Below are 22,494 nucleotides of genomic sequence, written 5' to 3' on the forward strand. Positions count from 1 at the left end.
GTGAGTGGATTCGCTTCAGTGGCCATTCTTTTGGCAGCCTTGCACGGAGACAAGATCAGAGGCAGACAGAGAGTAGCAGTTTGGTTCTGGGAAACAACCTCCTTTCCTTCCAAAGACCCAAACGAAACACGTTTGGAATTGCAGAATTGCAGGTCCATGAACAGTAAAGTTAAGCATGGGGGATGATGACATGTCTCACCAACACTGATGATTAATTCGAGTTATCGAAACAGGCGTACATGGACACCACTGCCACATCAGCTAACAACAGTCACCACCTGATTCTGATCAACCCTTCATTCCCCATGTCCTCCACACACACTGTCACACACTCACATATATAGCAGCATATACACTCTCACAGGTGGATAGATTACTGAAATACCCCCAGGCCCCACGTGCCACATCAGCTCTGGCTGGTGGGGTCGCGGTTGAGATGAATACGATTAGGAGGTGGCGGATCAGACGGCGGTGGAGTTCATCCTGCTCATGCTCCTGAGGAAGGAGGTGCTCTTGGTGATCTCGCGGAGGGGCTTGTTGGTGAAGCGGATCAGGTTGTAGGCCCAGGCCCCCGCCACGGCCCCCACCACCGGGCCCACCAGGTACACCCAGATGGACCGGTACTGCCCGCTCACCAGCGCGGGGCCCACGCTACGAGCCGGGTTCATCGACGCGCCGGACACGGGCCTGAGGAGAGGGAACAAGACATTTGTGAGCTTTTCGTTGTTTTTTTACCTTGTTTTGTTTTGTTTTCTCCCTCTTGAGCAGCCAGTCAAGTCAAGCAGAAAAAAATACAAGATTATGAGAAACAGTTAGTCCCTTTTTCTCAGAATTCAAAGTATTACCACACCAAAATTACCAAAATGAACAAAAGAAAGTCTGGCGACTTTTTCTACACAGGTCAGTGTTCACAAGAGAGAGAGAGGCTCTGCACACACGTAGTACATGGTACCAGTGGTATTACGTTCACATTAATGGCTGTGCACTGGTCACCACCAACCACATTCAAAGCTGCTCCTGGTAGTACGCCATGACTCGCCTCACATGACGGTCTTTATGGCTCCCTAAAACCCTGCTACCGACAGCGACACCCACATCGAAACCTATCTTCGTTTTGTTTTTTCATTTTTTTGACTTGGGAAAAAGAACACACTACTACTTCCCTACTACAACTACTCTTTACTGTGAGGTGATGGTTTTGGGTGCAGTGTGAAAAGTTAAAAAATTTGGAACTTCATAAACCCAGATTAATTTCTTAATTAAATCGTTGTAAACATTTCGAACTGGTGTCATCGAGTGATGAGTCATACCCGGCAATGAGCACGTTGAGCAGGATGGTTGCGCCCACGGCCAGCCCTGCCAGCTCCCCGATCTGCATGCACAACCACAGGTAATTAATTAACTTCATCATCAGATTTATCTCGCATCTTCACAAAGTTATTAGTTACTAAATTAACTAATTCGTTTTTGGAACAAATTCATGCCGAGTGAAGAAGAAGAAGAAGAAATAAAAGAAAAGAAAATCTTACGGCTCTGTTGTCGGTGGCGACGCCGGAGATGACGAACATGAGGTAGAAGGTGGTGATGATCTCGATGACGAGCGACTGCACGTCGGAGCCGGTGGGGAGCGTCCCGGGGAAGTGCTCGTGGCGGCCGCCGAACATGAGGCGCAGCGTGCCGGCGGCAAGCGTGGAGCCGAGCATCTGCGCCAGCACGTACGCCGGCAGCTGCCGCCACGGGAAGCGGCCGCAGGTGGCGAAGGCGAAGGTGACGGCGGGGTTGAAGTGCGCGCCGGAGATGTGGCCGACGGCGTACACCATCACCATGACCGCCAGCCCCCACACGATGGCCACCCCCGGGAACGTGATGGCGCCGTTCTTGCTCGCGTTGATGGTCACCGCGCCGCACCCCGCGAAGATGAGGAAGTAGGTGCCGAAGATCTCCGCGATGATCTGCGTGCCCAAAAATGCATGGGTTCTTTTTTTTTGAAAAGAAAAAATAATAATCTTTCTATAATTTGTGTCTTTTTTTCCATGGGAAGAACTACTCTTCGTGCTTCATGCAGAACTAATTAACTACTGTTCATCGATCTTTGTGTTCATGCGCTTGGTTTTTTGTCATGACGTACGCTAGATGCAGACAGGGCAGGGTTTGATTGCGTGGGTGCTGCTAGTGGTAGCTGACATCTGGATGCGACTCTCATGCTACTAAACTCTCTTTATTTGAGGCCGGATGTGCCAGTTTTGCACGCCATGCACACACTCTGGCCTAGTGCATGCAGCTCCCCCTGAATCAGGGGCACTAAGTTGGCATGCTAGGAAAGGTCGGATCTACAACAAGAACACAAAACCAGCCTTGGTAAATCTGAACATGATAATGCAGGGCGACGCGGACCAGGAAACTTGCGATCGATCCCAGAAACAAAAGATCATTTTGACGAGACAGGAGGAGGAGGACGGAAGCCAAGAAACCGCCGCCTCACCTTCTGAACGAAGGGAATGGAGATGGCGGCGCCGCAGCCCCGATCGCCGGCGAACTCGTCCTTCCTCCCCTCCTCCATGGCCCTCTGGTCGCGAGCTCCGTTCGTCTGGGAGCTGTCACCGCCTCCGGCCATCTCCCTCCTCTCCTCTCCTCTGGTGGCACGCTAGCTGGGATTCAGATGGAGATGGGCGCAGGATCGAGGACAGAGCCCGGCCGGAGTGAACAGACGAGGAGGACGAAGAGGAGGAGAGCAGCGGGCGATGGGGGTTGGCCGATGACCCGGGCGCCTATTTATTGGCGCCAAGCCCAGCCCGCTCCCTCCCTCTCTCTCCTCGTCGTCGCTATCGCTTTCCGTGCCGTTTGGATTGACTCGGCCTCCTGGTTCGTGGGGGCGCTTTTTTTTTACTGTGGGGCGGCGTGTGGGGAGAGGTAATTAGACGATTAGAGTATCTCCAAGAGGCTCTGTAAAAAGATTCTGGGTAGCTAAAATTTTAGAAAACCTCATAAAATTATCATCCAACGGACTCTTTATCTCCATCCGCTCGGTATCTCGCTAGGAAAAATCAGCCCCACGATAGGCATCTTTGCCGCGCCAGCCCCGCTCCTGCGCTCCCCCCGGCTCCTGCGGGGGCAAATCGTCGAGTCCGCCGTCGTTGAAGACCACCGTTGAGGCCGCCGTCGTCGAAGCCCCCGTCGAGCCTGTCGTCGTCGAGGCGGCGCGAGATCCCGGCGGAGGGCCTGCGCAGGCTCCACGGCGGAGGGCGGCACGGGCTCCCAGCGCACGGCGGCGCGGGCTCCGCGGCGGGGCGAATCGGCGGCGGCAGCTGCGCTGGAGGTGGCGGCGGGTCAAATCGGCGGCGGTGGCGGGTCAAATAGCAGCGGCGGCACTGGAGAGGGCGGCGACGGTGCTGGAGGGGCGGCGGCAGCGAGGGTGGCGCTGGAGGCGGCCACGGGAGGCTGGCCTGCATCTGCCATGGATGGAGGAGGGGGGTAGATGGTGTTGTGGGGCCCACGCGACAGTGACTGGAACAGAGGAGAGGAGAGAGAGGAGTTGGATATGAAGAGGAAGATTTTACTAGTCCGTTGGTTTCTCCATCCCTTGAATAGTTAAATGACTAGCTAGATAACTTGCTAAAAGCGAATTTAACTGGTCTAATTTAGCTAGTCTCTTGGAGATGTTCAGTTTTGACTATCCAGAGATTACCGCGCAGAGTTACTTGCTGTGCGGTGGAAGAGTTAATAAAGCTGGAATTTTAAATCGAAAGGGCGCGATCCAAGGGCTGAAATGGTGAACTACAGAAGTAGTCCTGCTCTGCTTTCTCGGTAAATACCACAACCGGTAATTTTTAGAATACTGATTTGATAATAATAAGAACAAATGCGTATGATTCCCTTGAAATATTTCTTCATTGATACCGGGTAAGTTTCTCGGATTTATTTATGATGTAAAGAAATCCATTTTACTATTCTCACCAACCTACTGTGTCCGCTTTACTCCAAACAAAATTTAAACTCGATTTATTCCCTCAAACTATTTAGGATGGTCCGGTTTATCCTCTAATAAAATTTATCTTTTTTTCTAAACATGCATAGTATTTCTTACCTAAGGGATGAGTAGCACTCCAATACGATTTCATATTTGGGGTGTAATTAAAAATATTTATACTAATTTTTTAAATTAATATTGTATTTTGAAGAAGTGACATAAAATTTTAAAATAAAGAAGGTAGGAAGTGCGACTAAGAGTCACCAATTTGGATCATCTACTACTACGCAGGCGCAGCAACGATAGTATAGAAGAAGCTAGCATATGCATCTAATTAAGCACAGGATGACAGGACTAGTACTGGTAAACTGCCAACTGGATCCCAGAAACAAGCAGTGCCGGCGTACGGGGAGATTGGTAATCGGACAGTTGAGACAGCTAGAAAAAGGCGAGATCGTACGGCTGGGAGAGCAGGAGGGTATGCAGAGCAGCACACGCACGCATGCATGATCCAATCACACAAATCGTTGTCGCTAACTTAAGGTTGCAATAACAAAAGCGTCGACGGCCGGCCTGCCGGGGCCGGCTCTTCAATTCTCAGCGTCGCTTGCGCGAGGAGAGAGGTGAGCTGATGAGCAGCTGCGACGCTTTATGGCGCACCAACAAACAAGAGTGGTCGCGTTTAATTGGTTTCGGACGGGGCTCGTTTCAAGATTGGGTAAATTTGGCAGCCGTTGAACACTACTCAATCATCTACTTTGCTAAAATCACTCTCAATAAAAATGTCATGAGTATTAAACTCGCTGACATGACAGAGTTCATACAAAAATAGAGATATGAGAGGTACCTAGTTCATGCATGGTCTTAGTAACTGTCGATAGAGTGGCTTAATAGACACTCTTAAACTCTGAATATTTTCTACAAGACACTATGTTCATTAAAACAATGATTTTCCAGTCCAATTGTGAAATGCAAACTATATGATAAAATAATGATTTTATTGTCTATGAACATTTCTGGGCAGCATGGTCTCTTAGTGGCATTTTGACCCTGTTACTCATTTTCTCTCCCCTATGAACTTGAAAATTATTATTTTAATGAATATAATGTCTTATAGTAAATATTTAAACTAGAAAAGTATCTATTGGCAAATATAAGATTGAATAGTGTGCAACTGTTAAAATTAACATTGAAAAGTGTCCCACAGCAGATTTAGCCTTTCAAGATTTCGCATGTACTTTGTATACTGACCGGGCCATCATGCACGCCACCTCGGTGCCCAGTGGCTCCTCGTTTGATCATTTCCCAACACGCAGTAACCTGCCTCCTTGAGCCCGCCCTCACAAGCTATTTCACGGCTAGTCTCATTAGGTTCAAAAAGTATCAACGTGGTATGTCATTTAGGCCGCGTTTGGCATAGCTGGGCAGCTTCACGAAAAGCTTCACATGAAGTTATACCAAATGATTTTTTTAAGACTAGTTTCAAATTTGAAACCATCCATGTGCTTCCATGAGCGGAGTGAAGCCATAAAAGACGTGACTTCACACAGCTTCATGTAGAAGCTCTTTCGCCGAGCGTTTTTTCAAAACAGTTTCAGCTTCACCAGAGAAGCTGCTCCACCAACTCTTTCAAGAGAAACTGAAGATATGCCAAACAAAATCCTATAAAATTTAATTACCATAGAAAAAGTTGCAGTCTCTTTTATGCCACGGGTCAATCAGTTTATTCCTTGTTACAATTAATAGGGGTGTCAATGGGTGATTTTTAGGGGCACCTCCAACTAGTATAATATTTTAAACTAAAGAGAGTTGAAGGTGTATCTAAAAGTTATCCACTTGCATCCCTAACAATTAACGTGCGCGGGAGCAACCTGCACGGATGCGACCGTCCCAAGATGAGCGAGGAGTTGAGGTATATTGGAAACGGAGGCCGCGCTCGCCCTACGTGGATGCATGGGAGGACGATAATGGAGTGCTAGTAGACACCGCAATTAGCACAAAATGATCATCTAGACACCTTTTTTAAAAGAAATTTTTTGCTAGCTTCTCCGATCCATTCCATTGACCCTTGCTGAAGCGTCACCGATCGAGCAAACGAGGGGTCGCAGGTCGAAGGGCCAGGCAAAACTTGGTGAAGTGCCAGGATCAGTTGGCCGGTGAGGCGGTGACCCCGTTGGCCGTTGCTCGGCGAACGCTGAAAATAACCAGCTAAAAAGAAGAGGTAGTAACCATGGCTTCACACCTCTGGCATCCCTCTCTGTGTGTGTGCGCGCGCGCAGCTGCCTAATGTGCTCAGCGAAGAGCTCGATCAGGTCTCCCCTGCCGTGGCCCGTGGCACCTTGGTTGCCGCCGCGCGCACTGCAGTCTGCAGAACGACGGTGCGGCCGTTGCCCGGTCTCAACGTGCATGGTCTCAACGCCGGCCGGCAGCCGCTCACGTCTAACTGCTTGAAAGGATCGAGGCACAAGAAGAAGAGGTTGAATTGGTACTTTTTCAAAATTCTAGTGAGTCCTTATCCTAAATTAGTATTGTCCAAAATTTGAATCCTATAGACTACACTACTACAGATATGATCATTGCAAACGGCTCATCACCGCCCCTCCAGTGCCGCGCGGCGCACGGATCCCCTCCCCTCCATGACTCTCCTCCCGTGCTGCGTGGGGGTGCGGACACGGCGGCGTTGCGCAGCTAGCGCGGCGGCGGCGGGGAGCAGCGGCCGGCCGCGGGCGGCGGGGAGCAGCGGCCGGCCAGGCGCGGCGCTGCACGCGGTTCAAAAATGAGAAGGTCACGCTAGCTTCCCCTCCGTTCTCTTATAGTTTTTTGTTTGATGCTGCAGGTTGCTAGCTGCAAATGCATTTGTGTAATTGAGGGGTTGGGCGTTGGGTATTTTGCTCGAAATGCCCTGCTGAACGATAATTGAGGAGCTGCGTGGTGCTGAATTGCTGATTGGTAGTCACTAGTCAGTTCGGGAGGGTAGTTCCGCGGTGTAGTTTTGAGCCGTCCTAGTTTCAGACTCTTCGACGTCTGATAGAATTATACTTTGTTCAGCTACATCTTTTGGTCGCGTGGGCATTGATGTCTATTGTCTCAAGTCTCAACAGTGATTGATTGCAACAGTCTGTCAAGGAGACCTACCATTTTGAATGATTTAGGGGTATCAATCTCATCAGCTCATGCAGACGGCTGCAGCTTTTAAGGCTTTTACTTTACTGTCCTGCACAATTAGCACCATTTAGTGTCCATTATGTGTTATATCTTTTACTAAAATATTTTTCAGGTAGGTAACATTGGTGGGAAAGAATTTTCTGAGTCACTAGCCCCAGATGTCCAGAAACTTCTTGTGAGTGAATGTTCTGGTTATCTTTTCTGAAATTCATTGGGTTGTACTGCTGTCTTTTTTTTAAGATGTCTTTGTGTATGTTAGAGTCATTCTTTTTAATGAGCCCTTGTTTGCAAGACATGACCTGTTGATTTTTAAAACAAGTTTTTTTTCTATGGTCAGTAATTTTGAGTACTATTATAACCTAAAACTTGTTTTCTATTTTCTTGCCCCATCTGCCTTTCTTCCATAAGTTTATCTGCACATTTCTTAGCTAATTTAACAATCTGGCATTGTTTTGATTTTGTTTCACAACCTGACAGATAGCACATGATGTGAATTCTTCTACTTATGGTATAAACGGTATCATGCTAATGGTGTTTCAGTTACAATTAACAGGGATGATGTGGCTCTGGAAATCCTCCAACATGATCCCTTCGCGGTAAAATAGTTGCAGTTCTCTCAGACTTGCATTTTATTCTTCGGCTAAGGTTGTTGTGTATGTATTTCCATCTTTTTACAAACCTGATTGTCTCATGTCTTGTTGACATTTTGCATGCTCTTCTGAATTTTGAAGTCATGTATGTTCTGTCCAATTTCCATGTAATAAGTCACATTGTTAATATCTAGGATCATATCAAGTGCCCAGCCAGAGAGAAATGGGCAGCTTGTTAAGTTTGCTACAGAGAGAGGCTCAAAAACTAGGCTTGATGTATGAACTCTTTGTTTTAATCTTGATGTATGAACCCTTTCGTTTAATCTCGATGTATGAGCTCATGTGATTGAATTCTGCTGCTATAATGATATATTATATATGCTGTACAAACGGTGCAATATTATTATATGAATATTTTTATGGGAAAATGGCCTTCACCGCCGGTTTCATCCACAAACCGGCGGTGGTGAGCACTCATCACCAACGGTGGGTGCACTCATCACCAACGGTTTATGAACCGGCGGCCATAAGCCCTCTTATCACCGCCGGTTTTGAAACCGGCGGTGATGACCCCTCCTATCACCAACGACTTAAATCCAACGCCTCCCAAACCGGCGGTGATGCTCATTTCGAACCGGCGGTGATGGGGGATGTTGTAGTAGTGCTAGAGCACACTAGCAATTGATCCTTAAGTGGGTATACAAACTAACATGCTCATCTTTACCTAAGGAGAAACACACTAGCAAGAACCAACCTTAAACAAGAGTCATACTATCATGCGATTGTCCTAGTCAAGTAACAAGCAATTGAGAGCAATGTCACAAACAAAGAAACTTAATTGCTTGAAAGTAAATGCAAGAGACACGAAACAACCGGATTTTTTCCCGTGGTATCGAGGAGTTGACGCTCCCCCTAATCCACGTTGGAGCACCCACACAGAGGGTATTGCTCCCTTGCTTCACCAAGGAGCAAGTGATCACTAAGAATGCTCCTTCTCCATCTCCGGAACGGCGAGCTTCACACCGTGTACAAGTTTCTCTTCTTGGGGCTCCCACAAACTCCAAGAGCTCACCAAGAACCTCTCGATCACCAAGACCGTCTAGATGTCATCAAACACCAAGAGTAACAAGCTCCTAAGCCATCACTTGACCTACACTCAGTTGGTCCTAAGCTCAAGCACACTTACTAAACTTACAAAGGATGATTTCTTCAAGTTTGGAACTCAATCAAACTCTAGATCTTCATCTCTTGGCTCAAAGCACTCTCTCCTCTTCTCTCGGGTGGCCTCAGGTATTCAATGCGTCAAAGACATCATAAATGAGATAGGGGATGGTCTTATATAGAGTGGAGAAGCCCCCATAGCCGTTGGAAACCTATTGCAGAAATTTCGGGAACATCGGAAGAACTGATGGGGCGGTGTCGGTTAAACCGGTTTCTCTGTGTCCAAATAGTAGCCATTGGAACCCTGACACACTGTGCAAGCTTGCGTCATTACACCGGTGCATGCTCTGATGGGGCATCGATTAAACCGGTACTGAAGGGTGTTTTCTGTTCCATCGAAACAAGCTCTCTAATCAATAGTATGCTTAATGCACCGATGGTCTCCATCATAACCATCGGTTAAACCGGTGCTTAAACGAGTTTCCATCGACTCAACACATGCTCTCTGGTCAATAGTATGTCAATTGCACCGATGCCTTCCTTAGATGCGTCGGTTAAACCGGTGCTGTATGCGATTTTTAGTCCCTCCAAACATGCTCTCTGGACAATGGTACGTCAATTAGGGCGATGCAAGTATTTGGACCGTCGGTTCAACGTTGACCAAGGTATCTTGCTATCTTGCCTTGACTTCGGTTTGCATCAAAATATTGAGCCGATGTGAAAGCATCAATTCTTCCGCTAAGTTTCGGATGCACCGATGCTGAGGCAATGTTGACCAAGTATAATTTTTATGCATAACTTTTTACACAAGTCTTCTGAGAGATAAATTTGCATCACAACTTTTATGATGTGTATAACTTTTATGTATAATTCTTTCTTAACAACCTTTTAAAAATATTTTTAGCACAACTTTTACGATTTATATAATTTTAGTCCATAGTTTTTTTCAAAATAATTTTGGAGATAACTTTTTAGCACAACTTGTATGATGTTATTTTTGTTGGAAGATTTCTCATACAATCTTTCTACGCACAAATTTATCACACAACTTTTGAGTACAAATTTTTAGTATATTTTTTAGTATAATTTTCATATAAAAGTTGTCAAGAGAACTTCAATACATAATAGAACGTACAAAGGAAAAAATCTAGAAACTTCAATACATAAAAAGAAGTAAAAAATTATTGAAATAAAAAATTATATATACAACTTTTTCTATTAAAATATTAGATATATAACTCATGCTGAATAAAGCAAAACTTATCAAAGAAAGAAAAACTTGTATATATAACTTTTCCTATATATAAGTTACATATATAAATATATGTATAACTTTTGACAAAATTAAGAGTTATAAACGAAAAGATAAGTTATACATATAACCTATATATATAACGTCTTCGATGAATTCAGGAAAAAAAGAAAAAAGAAAAAATGATGAAAGATAAGACAGGAAAATGGAAATTAGAAATAAAAAGGGGAGGGGAGAGACGTGTGAAAAGAAAATCCGAATCACGTGGATTTCGGTGGTCCCCAGCGGGATAGAGGGGGCCTGGCTAATCAGCGCGCGCGCCAGCTGCGCTGCTAGCGCACGATTTCGGACAACAGTTTGTCTTTCCTTTTCTAGAAAGTTTGTTTCTCTGCATCTTTCTGTTTCTGGAAAATTATAATTTATAAATGTAACTTTTTCGCATAATTTTTTACACGCTTTCTGTGAGGTAAATTCTCAGCATAACTTATATGATACACACAACTTTTACGCATAACTCTTTCCTAACAACTTGATGAATAAGTTTTTAGCACAACTTTTACAATACTAATTTATAAATACAACCTTTTTTCAAATAACTTATAGAGGACAACTTTTTAGCACAAATTGTATAAAGATGTTATCCGGAAGATTTCTCACGCAATCTTTAATCATACAACTTATAAGTTCAATCCTCAGTATATTTTTAGTACAATTTCCATATAAAAGTTGTCAAGAAAATTTCAGATATAATAGAAGGTCAAAGGGAAACCTGGAAAAGAAAAAAAGGTATGCTAAAAAAATAGTAGCACTTGCTATTATAGAATATAAAAAGAATAGAAATGGAATGAGAAAATAAATGCATACCTGGGCCCGTCACTCGTCAGATTGGTGGGTGCAGAGTGCAGCACCTCTGTTTTGTGGCTGTCGGTGCGTGCGTGTGGCATCGCGCGCCACGAAGCGCTGTAGCGCGCAACCGTCCAATTGGATTTGCGGAACCATACTGGGCTTGCCACAGAGATTTACTCAATATCTCATACGATGAGTTGTTTTTTTCAAAGAATTTGAGATATTTGGCTTCTTTATATTCCCAAAATGCATGTTGGTTCACATTTGGCAAATCAACCTCCCATTCGTTTGCCTTCACGCTCCGCCACATGGCGTTAAGTATATATGTATATGTAAACTTATGTTTGGAGATTGAGTAACCCCTTACTTGTGATTGGATTGAATGTCTGCTTAGGATGCTGAACAAAGTATATATAAAATGGATTGCCGCGTCCCCTTTTGTCATTGGCTTCGTGATTGAGGTTTGCCTGTTGGGGCATCATAGTAGCTTAATATGGTAGTATTGGAGTGTGACATGTTGAGTTTTCAAATAAGGTGATCTTTATTAATTTGTGACAAAATTCCCTAGTTAACACCGGAAAATAAAGGCTTCCTTTATTCAACGCTAAAAATTTTCAAATAACGAAATTGAAACTTTTTTTGTCAAATAAGGAAGCCTCGATCTTCCCCATGTCAAGTAGAAATTTTTCTCTTTATTTGTTGATATATTTTATGAGCGAAATATATCACTTTTCCAACCATTGAATTAAATCCAATGTGTTGAGTTCATCTCTCTATGATGAGAAAAAGTGAAATAGAACTGTATTGTTTTATTGGAAGTACTTGGAATATTTTATTTCACTATTGGAATATTTTTTCTTAGTTCGGGAACATTGTAAATCCAATAGATTTTGCTAGAAAATTTGTCACCCCTTATTGTTAAGACCATTTATTTCTCCACCTGAAAAAAATTCTACTATTGGAACCTTCTTTATCCTTAAGCCGGAATATTACAAATTTGATGGGTTTTTGCTACACAAGTTGATGATAGCATTTCTCTTTAAATAACAACTTGTGACAAATATTACAAAGAATTTGATGCCCGGAAGGGCTTGCTGTGGGGAGCCTACGGTCCATGGATGTAAGTGAATTGGTTATATTTGCCTTCTTAGCTTAAGCTTTCAGATGATTGGACGGTGTGTAATACATCAGTAGACGAACTATATATACATTAGATAAAAATTGTCTTATATTTGTTTATTTATAAGGCCATGTTTGCTTCACCGCGTGCTGATTGTAACAAGCGGGGGAGCAGATTATTAGAATGTGACAATGTGGATTTAGACTATTATTGCAATATGAGATAGGGGTGGACCTCTAGGGCCCGGCGACCATATGCACCGACTTGGAAGCGAGCTTGGCATTCAAATTGGCCGGCTATGGTTGCGACCCTCTTCTTCCAAACTTGGGAAGAGAACTCTTTTTTAGCTCGCCCAGGCTCAATTTGATCACCACCTCATCCAGCCCTAATATGATGTAAAAGGTTATTTATCCACTTTTTACTTATAATTGCAGAAATTGCATTGCACAGTTCCAAGGGGAAATGTACTGATCACGAGCATGGGCAAAACCCTAGAGGCAGACGTTATCCGTAAGACCTTGTTTGGATACACACGATACTAGTCCCCTCTAATCCCCTCCATCTATCTATTGTAGTAATAAGGAAGTGTTAAAAAAGCCACCACGTTTGCCGAAAGGGTCTAGAAATTTCCGTGTTAATCTACAAAAGAGAATGATTTTCACCATTAAATTTAATAAAGATCTAACAGTCTAAACTAACTAGAAGAGTCCATGTCTAATTCAATGAAGATCCAACATTCTAAACTCTAAACAATTTCAAATGCATGGAGGAAAAAAAAGAAGACGGAGAAGTTGGTAGAAATAGCTCGAGAAAATGGAAGTCAAAGAAACGAGTTAGAAACAACCGCAAATACGTACATGCTTGACATCGCTGAGATGACAAAACTCTGAATTGGGCAAATTTATGTAGTCAGTCAGATGGGCTAAACATAAATAAAAAATGTATAGTAATCAAAGTGGAAAAATACCAATAGGTTCGGACGAGTTTTTTCTACCCGTGTGTAGCTACTCCCATCATTAGTATACCATCGTGGGTATGTCAGCATACTTATTTATCACTTTGAGTATGTTCATATACTTATTCTAAGATACTTTAAAGGTATATACATGAAAATTTTCAAAAACAACCCTATTTCTTAAATATACTATTATTATACCTTAGTATTAGTATATAAAATAAGTATGTCCATATACTCTATGTATGGTCACATACCCAACATATATATCCTCATATATATTCTAGTATGAAACATACTTTACATACATAGTCTTCGTTGGATCAGATATGTCATATATAATGAGATACACAGGTGGGAGTAGCTACGAGCGAGTGTAGAAAGGAATTTTCCTATATATATATATATAATTTTGTACGAACGAGTGAAAGTAAATAAATATAATATATATATTTTTTATCAAAGTTAGCAAGGAGGGCCCAACCTATTTTCATATATAACCTTTTATCTAATCCTTGATTGTTATTAATTTGCCCCCACAATGAGTTAGATCTAGGTCTATTAGATGCTACTCAGGTACTCCAACAACTAGTGGGCTAGAAATTCTTTTGCTAAATAATAATCAATATATTGCAAGGCACAAGTCGAGGTCCAACATGTAAGTTACAAGTTGTTGGCTTTGACAACATCACTACCACAGACATATAAATATATTTAATAACTACATATAGAAAACTTTGTAAAAAGACAAACACGTATTCAAGTTGACCGCATATTACAATTAATCATCGGTCTTAGATATTATGTGCTACTGTATGCATCCATATTCAAGGTGTCCCAATATTAAATTCAATCCTCAAATTTATATTTTGCAAGTTAAAGTTTTAAAATATGCAAACATGACATAGAATAAATCAACTTAAAAATTGATGATTGATAGTATTAAACAAAAACAAATGAGAGGTAAATAAAATATCAAATACATCTCCTCTGTTAATAAGGTAACAAAAAAAATGTTACCCATGCTATTAGAGAGGGCCATCTTGCTAGTTCAATGTATTGGGAGGGATTGAGATTGGAAGTTTATTTTTAGGATGGAATATATATATGTTTAATTAATTATTCAAAGAAAGTCTAGTGTGCGAGCAGAAGGATTCCTGCTGGCTGGCACGCAGGAATTGATTAGCCGGAAACCTTGGTGGCTGTGATGCAGCATCTGGTTGGGAGACCGGTTGGTCACGTATACAGTAGGATTTAATTTGCATGGCATCTCGGTTGGGTTCTGCCCTGCTTGGGCAATTGGCCATGGTTTGGAGTATGCCGAGCACCTACTGCCTCTTAAATTCGACCGTGAGAGAGACAAGTACTGGTAGCAGTAACCATGTGTGGTTCCTCCATTTCTCTTTGAGTTTTTTTTTTGTCTGTGATACACTTTCAAAATGTGTTGCACACTCCATTTCTTGATTTAGTGTCTAGCACACTCTAAATAGTTTATTTTGTGTGTGGCACATTATCTCTATTAAATATTTCTTTTGCAACTTGGGAGGTGAGAGAACGTGAGGTAGAAAAACTAAAATAACCCTCGATGTAGGTTAACTGGAAGTCTGGAAGCAAGTTTGTGTGCCCTACATTCAACCACGTGAATTATTTAAAATGCCCCACATGGAAACAGTTCCAGTTAACCTTTTTGCATGCAAAAATGGTCCCTCACCAGAGCTAGTACTTCTCATCTAATGTAGTCCATTCAGTTGGTCGGCCAAAACTTTTAATTTTAGCCAACATGATCTAATATTTCGCATAGGTTTACCGACATGAAGTTGATGGCGCTAATTTTATGAACAATAATACTTTCATAATATATATAATAATGTATTTTAATAGATATTACTAAATGTCCTGACTAACCTTCATGTCATCCTTGATCTCAAAATCAGAAGGCACTATTCTGTATATAGTAATAGTTCAGCCACTGTCATGTCAGAATACTCCCTTATTACTACATTGAGAATGTATTTCAATTCAGCAAACATCTTCAAATCAAAAGTAATAGTTCGGCCACTGTCATTTAGAATACTCCCTTATTACTACATTCCAACCAGAAACTATCATAATTAGCTGAATACTCCCCAGTTGTAGGAAAACCAAAATATTAAAGGACATAATCACTTCACATATATTATCTCATCAAATTATAAGTGGGACTCGTGTGCATGAAGGATTTGTACTAAGTAAATTATTCAATCCGATATGTACAGAATGCAAAAAAAAAAAGACTAAGTACACATCTTTTCTTGACTTCTTCTGAGCTTTTTGAACATAACCACTGCTGAGATCCAATCAACTCAAGTTAGTACAAATATATATATATATATATATATATATATATATATATATATATATATATATATATATATATATATATATATATATCAACAAAATATTACAAGGCAATGGAGTGATTTGATCTCCAAGTTTAATTGGATCCATAATTCATATAGAAAAAGAACCATACAGTTCAACTAGTTACTTTGTCGTCTTCCAGTTCTTGGACACTTTGAATTTTCTGACACAAATTCCATACTGATGGTAGTCAAATTAATTTGGAAAACTACTAATAATGGTAATCAGAAGAGAGAATAATCAATTGCCTGCTAGTCATTAAAAGTAAATAAATAAATTCTAATCTCACTATCATCAACATTGCACGTGCTCAAAAGACTACCTGTAGACAAATATTTTCATCCATGTGTGATGGATATTCAGTCTTATATATACCACCAAATGCATGACACCAGAACAACACTATCCTCATCTTTGGAAATATAAATGGAACATTGAATTGAGCTTTGTCATATTCATATTTTTATTTTGTTTTGTTCTAGCTCTTCTGCAACCACACTCTGATTTTCTATTATTTCTTCCTAGATAGGACTTTGTCATGACTATTCACATGTAAAAGGTACTTACCATTGCAAAGGGAGGAAAACATGCATACATTTCATGATTGATATGGATTGTGCCATTAAGATATAGGGCTGCTTACACGTGAGACCAAATGTCCCAACTTCCACCTCATCCAATGGTTGAATGCATTCTCCTCTGCTTCAAATCTACTCAAAATGCAAATCAAGGATCAGGCACATAAGAAATTCAACTTAAAACACTTCTACTCAAAGCTCAATAATGATCAAGATCATATACTTGATTCATGATCTCTTATATAGCGAATGCACAGTTCCATGTATTAATCTCCAACTAAAATGCAAAACTCTAATCAAGGTAAAATCACAAATTCACTTACATTAATAATCAAGATAGTAGTGATACTAGTGATACTACAAAATGATTAAAGTGGCATCACATAAAATCATCTAAATTGAAATAACTAAACTAATAGGAGGATAACTGCCTGGGAGAGAGAGAGAGAGAGAGAGAGAGTGTGTGTGTGTGTGTGTGTGTGTGTGTGTGTGTGTGTGTGTGTGTTTGGGGGGGGGGCTGGAGCCCCCCCTACTACCCAACACAACTCCGTTGGAAGCAAATTAAAGGGTCAAGATGAAGAGAACAAATGAAAACAAGAAGAAAAGTTGAATAAAAGGTGGAGATGGATGAGGAATAAGAGACAAGCACCCCTAATTCATCTACTTCGCAGCTTACTGTAGTGCTTTCTCCTTAGCTTCCAAATCAAGGCTTGCATGGTGGAGGTGACATGGTTATGAGCATGTTTAAGGGCATGAGGCCAGTGCCATCCGACCTTGTACTACTCCGCATCTCCCTCCTACTGTTTGACTTCGTAGCATACGCATTCGTGTCATATGCTTAGCTTGTAATTAAGTCGAAATGCACATTCATAACAACTACTCCTACATTGCATATATGCAGGTGTTGGGCGCTTTGGCCTTTGGCACCGCTTCTGCCACAGTGGCTATGGCCGACTTCGCAATGAGGGAGCGAATGCTCGACCAGCCCCTAGTCAGGCGGGTCTTCTTGCATGGAGGCCTAGTGTTCGCTTGTGGCCTTTTCGGTTGGCTACTGCTTGCTATGCCATGTTGCCCTCCGGGGGTGCCACCACCGCCGCAGCAACAACATGCAACTCCAGCTAGGGGCGGATCCATCATGGGGCAGGGGGGCTGGAGCCCCCTACCCCTATGCATTCCATGGAGCCTCCAACATTTTTCATCCACGGATGAAAAAGAGGAAGAAGAAATAAGCTCCCCTAGCTTGAAGTCTTGGATCTACCACTGGCTCCAGCCATTTAGGTTGAAAGGGTTCAAACATGATGATCTAATAGAAGGATTTAATCCATGGAGGGATTAAGTGAATCCTTTCTATGTCACTCAAATCTTGTGGGAGAATTAACCAATCGAAAATAGAAGTATATATATTGCCTTCAATATTATACCACTTCGAGTAACAATCTATACAACTTAAATATTTCATCTTAAATGAACTCCCAAAACAAATGCAATAAATGTGTGTAATTCTATATCAAAGTTGTAGTGGTAAGATCCAAAATTTATAGTTTATATATTATTCATTTAAGACTGTTTAGTATCATAAGATCATTTGCTAGTTGTGCCCTACATACGGCTATGACTATATAGTATCTCATACAACTCAAGTCATATTTTTTAGTTTCCACAGTCTTAATCTTTATATACACTGAAATGTATTTAGCATATTTTTCTGTATCTATAGTTCATAATAACTATGGTGTAGAAGTTTCACCTTCTTTTATTCGTGCTGCTATATTTCAAGCTTTAAATGCATTTTTGAAATAAAATAGAAAAATATTGATTTGTAGGGGCGAGTAACGGTGATAGCGTCACCCACCCCTACATATCAATTTTAGGTTAATATAAAAGAATAGCATATCCCATACAGCCTAAGGGACTGTGTAGTATGGTGGAGAGGATGGTACATATGTAGGCTTAAGGTAAGCGGTTTGAACCCCAGTTTATGCAAGTATGCATATTTTATCAAAAAGCTTGTACCTTGGTAGCCGAGGGGCTTGTGGTGGTGGCCGGTTAGCCGAGATAGTCTTTTTATTTTTTCTTACTATTTTATAACTTTTTCTATTTTTTTCATTTTGTGGGTGAGACCATGACCCGTACCTACAAATTGATTTGTAGCGGTAGGTGATTCCATGATCCGCCCCTACAAATTGATTTTTAGCTACGAAAACTAGGGGCGGGTACCGCACCTATCCCTGAAAATATATTTTTACCCGTCCCTAAAAATCTTTTTCGTAGTAGTGTGTAGCCTAAAAGAAAACATATCTGTAGGATACACAACACTTGTTGAGGCATGTTTAGAAAATACCAAATAAAAAGTTATGTATGGAAGAATTGAATTTTCACATACAAGCATGTTAGCTGTCGGGGCCCTTTTCATGCTTTCATTGATCATGTAACCTGCCTGGTATTCTGCAAATTTATCCCAAACACATTCACGGCACGTTTTGCTCCTACCTATCCTTGCTCTCCTTCCCCTCTCACTCCAATACTCCATGGTAATGTTGGCTAGCTAGCTGGTTCATGCATTTACTTGGTAGTACAATCCATTTTCTAAGCGTCATGTCTGCAGAATCCAGCTCCCGTACGTATGCCTCCAATCCGCTTACGTCGCGATTAGATCATGCTTACGTGCATCCAAACCGTGAGCGACCCGATCCTAGCAGCTTGGACCTGAAGAAGAGAGTGAATCGAACTCAGGTCAGTCGCTAGCTAGCTGCATTAAATGTGTGAAGACGAGCTGAGTATTCAGATGGGCGGACGACGACCGGTAGCACGCGTACGTCGTCGTCGTCGTCAATGCGATGCAATCGTGGCGTCTCGTGGGCCGGCCCTTAGCTTGGCCGTCAGTAGAATTGTCCTGGAAAGTGTCATTATGTTAGCACTAACCTGTAGTGGATCACTCATCACAATAACCTTTTCAAAGTTAGTCGTCGTCGTCGTTTCGGCCGAAAAGACGAGATCGTCGAACAAAGTGACAGCATCGAGAAGTAACATGTATTGGGGTATTTGGAGGCGTTCACACACTGCATGCAGTTAGATCCAGAGCGTGCTGGATGCATGCGTTTCAGTTGACCAGAGGTAGCTCGAACTAGGCAGCTAGCTAGAGCTAGTCGGTGGATGGGTCAGTCAGCCGGCCGGCCGGTCTTCCGGGAGGAAACTGGCCGTGCATCACGGCGGCTGGTGATCGGGTCTCCGTTGGTGCCTAGTATTTCTTACTCCCCTCTCCAGTCTTCTCTCGCGTGTGGAGTGGTAGGTGATTTCCACTCGATCTGATGGTCGTTGCAAAAGCATTGGTGCATGTGCAGGTGCGAGATGATGAGTAGCTAGCGGAAGCAGCATGCACGCACGGAGTTTGATCTGGTCGGGGTGGCGGCGGCCAGATCGACGATCTAGTTGTGTGTTGACTAACTACGAAGATAAGTAATCAGGCTACCTGCTACCGACCGGTAATCTCGTTATGTAACCGCCGGGTTAAGTGTCGTTGATCAAGTAGTACACACTTGCTTGACCATGTTAGGTTTAATTTACTACTGGATTTGAAATTTATATTCAGTTGCAGCTTGTGATCTGCGATAGTTTTTTACAGGTACTTTTGACAGTGTTAAGTTGCAAGGGAATTGAGGGGCTCCGTGAACGAATTGATCGATCGACTTGAGCTCCATCTGACTGACCGCCCCAGCTAATTAAGCCTCTGAACATACAGCAGATAGATAGATACGAGTAGTTTGGTACTTGTTCGCGAAATTTTTTGAGTTCTGGTGCTGTAACATTTTTGTTGTTATTTGGCAATTAATATCCAATCATGAACTAATTACATTTAAAATATTTGTCTCGTCATTTACAGTTAAACTATATAATTAGTTATTTTTCTAACTACATTTAATACTTCATACATATGTCCGAATCTTGTGATGGGTACTATATAAATTTTTTCGGGAACTAAACATGGCCCGGTGATAATCTAAAATAGCTACTACTATATGTCTGTCTGTATGTTCAGAGTCTTACTGACCCAGTTCATTTCATTTAATTCTGCAGAAAGAAAGAAATCAGTACTAGCTAGGTCAGAGCAAGTACACTCTGCAAGCAGCCCTGGCATTGGCGGCCCTAGCTTCCCAACAATGATTTCAACAATGTCCAGCAGCCGCCGGTGATCTCGTCTGATCGACAAGCTGCCGACACCTCTCTGAATCGATCCACCTGCACCCGCCTTTTTAACTTGCTGTCTTTTTGGTCGTCCTCTTCAGACAAAATGGAGCAGTAGGCATGCACATACGTTTTGACTTTACCATCCTGCATTCTTCGTGCGTACCAGTGTTGTTTCACCAACGCATTTCCCATAGGCACACGCACCACGCCGCACCATCCATCTCCTTCTTTGCTACTCTTTTTTTGACTTGCTGCTCCATCCATCCATCTCCTCCTTTGCTGCAACGGAATGTTCATCGTTTTGGTATCTGGAGGGAATTTCTCGCGTTTACATTGGCTTTCTCAGTTTCTCCCCTTCCCGATTAGTGGCGGTGTTACCCACATTGATGTGATGGCGACCCTTGTCGTCTTGTTAATTTACTGGCGTGGTGAACACTAGCAGTAGCTGACAGTAACTGGAAACTTTAACAGGGCGGTGAAAAGGACCATTGTGCGAATTCACCGCGCGTGTGCAGCTTATGTTGATCCTGCTCTGGACTTCGCCGGCGCCAGGGCCGTTCGGACGCCTCTTCGTTCACTGCACGCGTGCTGCTAGCTGCTTTTTGCCGGGAAAGAACAGGGGACAGATGGACCGTCACAGGTAAAAAAAGGCAAAATTAAAGCTAGCGGAAAGAACAGTGACGAACTGATCCAAAGATTCATACGCTTTTTAACTCACCTTTAGTCTGGTGTGTAGCTATAGGTCACGTAGAAAAGTTGGGTTATCTCTCGTTGATGCGTGATCGGCAACGAACGCAACGGTATCTGTTTGTTTATACTGTAACTAGCTAGGAAGCTAGGTTAATGTCCCGCCCTCCTGCCTCTGAATGTGGCAAACATGCATGTACGTATGAACAGATTAGAGCACGCGCGCACAACGCATCGCGTGCTCAAGATCTGGAGAAGAAAGATACAGTTGGCCCATAATAATAATAATAATAATAATAATAATAATAATAATAATAATAATAATAATAATAACAACAACAACAACAACAACAACAACAACAACAACAACAACAACAACAACAACAACAACAACAACAACAACAACAACAGCAATACTATTCTACAACCACTTTCTATTACTAACAAAAATAATCATTAAAATATTGAACTAAATTTACTAAGTTACCGAACAAATGTTCAGTAATAGCTAACTGGTTACTGAACTATTGAAAATTTATTCAGTAATTCTGCTTATTTTAGTTATTGGTGTAAAATAAACTGGTACATCTAAAATGTAGAATAGCATGTGGCTAATAATAATTTATCATCATCGTCGTCGTCGTCGTCATCATCATCTCTCTGCTGGATCGATCGATCTCTCAACCGCTAGCTGATCATCCTATTCCCCCAACCGTAACACATGCACATGTGACCAGGTTTATTGCAGATCAGAGCTCTGAAATAATATGCTGGCGCAGTGCCATATTAAACGTAACTCCAGGAATTATTTATCTTCATTCTGCTTATCTGGTGGCTGCGGCTGCTTCCGGTTGCGGCCGCGGAAGCTGCTGGCTAGCTTGCCGCTGCTGGCTGGCTGGATGCTACTGCAGCCGGGCTGCAGGTGTGTAGAGCTGCTGGGGCTCTATCGAGCGCCCATGATCGATGAGTGATCAACTCGATCTCTTGGGTCATTTTGTCCTTGGTGAGCCACAAAGGACATAAACGACCGAGGAGTTCAGTTTCTATGGCCAACAACTCAACTCTTGGAACATCGTCAGATCGAAGATACTATATCCTACTATGGCCATCCAAGCTATTGTGTATATACCTCAAGACGGATTTGACCCTTGCAGAAAGCTATGGCCAGGACTAGCTACGAGGCGGCGATCATCGGACGAAGCATCCACATGGCCTCTGAGCAAGCAAGCAACAAAATTAGCAAACATTACTTGCAAGGGAATTAGTGCGTGCCGTTTGAATTGCAGATACTTTTTTTATTCATTCGTGCATGTTTGCGAAAAACAGTCACTGCGTGCGAGGATTTTGGATCACACGTTTGCGCTCTGCCTGCGTGGCAGCCAAAAGTTATGGGAGTGTTCTTGATCAGGAGCACCAGCATCATGTGTTAATTTACTAGTAGTTTTGTTTGATTATTTAGCCTAGAAGAAAAGGAGCAGCACAAAAGGAAAAAAAAATCAGCTCAGGGTATTCGTTCGGGGCAGGCGCCATCTATAGCAGTATTCGTACATCCTCGTGAGAATGTAATCAGATGGGACGATGTGGTGAC

At 42.4% G+C, this 22,494-nt stretch overlaps 1 protein-coding gene across 1 annotated transcript; it reads right to left on the bottom strand.

Moving 5' to 3' along the window:
- Window positions 1-151: 151 nt before the first annotated feature.
- On the bottom strand, window positions 152-2,756 carry LOC120695148 (aquaporin NIP1-1-like). The gene is made up of 4 exons (XM_039978458.1): window positions 2,483-2,756; window positions 1,530-1,952; window positions 1,311-1,372; window positions 152-687 (listed from the first exon to the last, which is right to left on the bottom strand). The coding sequence occupies exons 1-4, from the start codon at window positions 2,612-2,614 to the stop codon at window positions 462-464; spliced, it is 843 nt and encodes a 280-aa protein (XP_039834392.1). The 5' UTR covers window positions 2,615-2,756; the 3' UTR covers window positions 152-461.
- Window positions 2,757-22,494: the final 19,738 nt, after the last annotated feature.

Source organism: Panicum virgatum, chromosome 1K, assembly GCF_016808335.1.
Source record: "Panicum virgatum strain AP13 chromosome 1K, P.virgatum_v5, whole genome shotgun sequence".
NCBI lineage: Eukaryota > Viridiplantae > Streptophyta > Magnoliopsida > Poales > Poaceae > Panicum > Panicum virgatum.

Coding starts and splice junctions, on each gene's coding strand:
- LOC120695148 (XM_039978458.1), bottom strand. CDS start 2,614: ATGGCCGGAGGCGGTGACAGCTCCCAGACGAACGGAGCTCGCGACCAG. Junction 1,953..2,482: donor CCATTCCCTTCGTTCAGAAG/GTGAGGCGGCGG, acceptor TTGGGCACGCAG/ATCATCGCGGAGATCTTCGG. Junction 1,373..1,529: donor TCGCCACCGACAACAGAGCC/GTAAGATTTTCT, acceptor TTGTGCATGCAG/ATCGGGGAGCTGGCAGGGCT.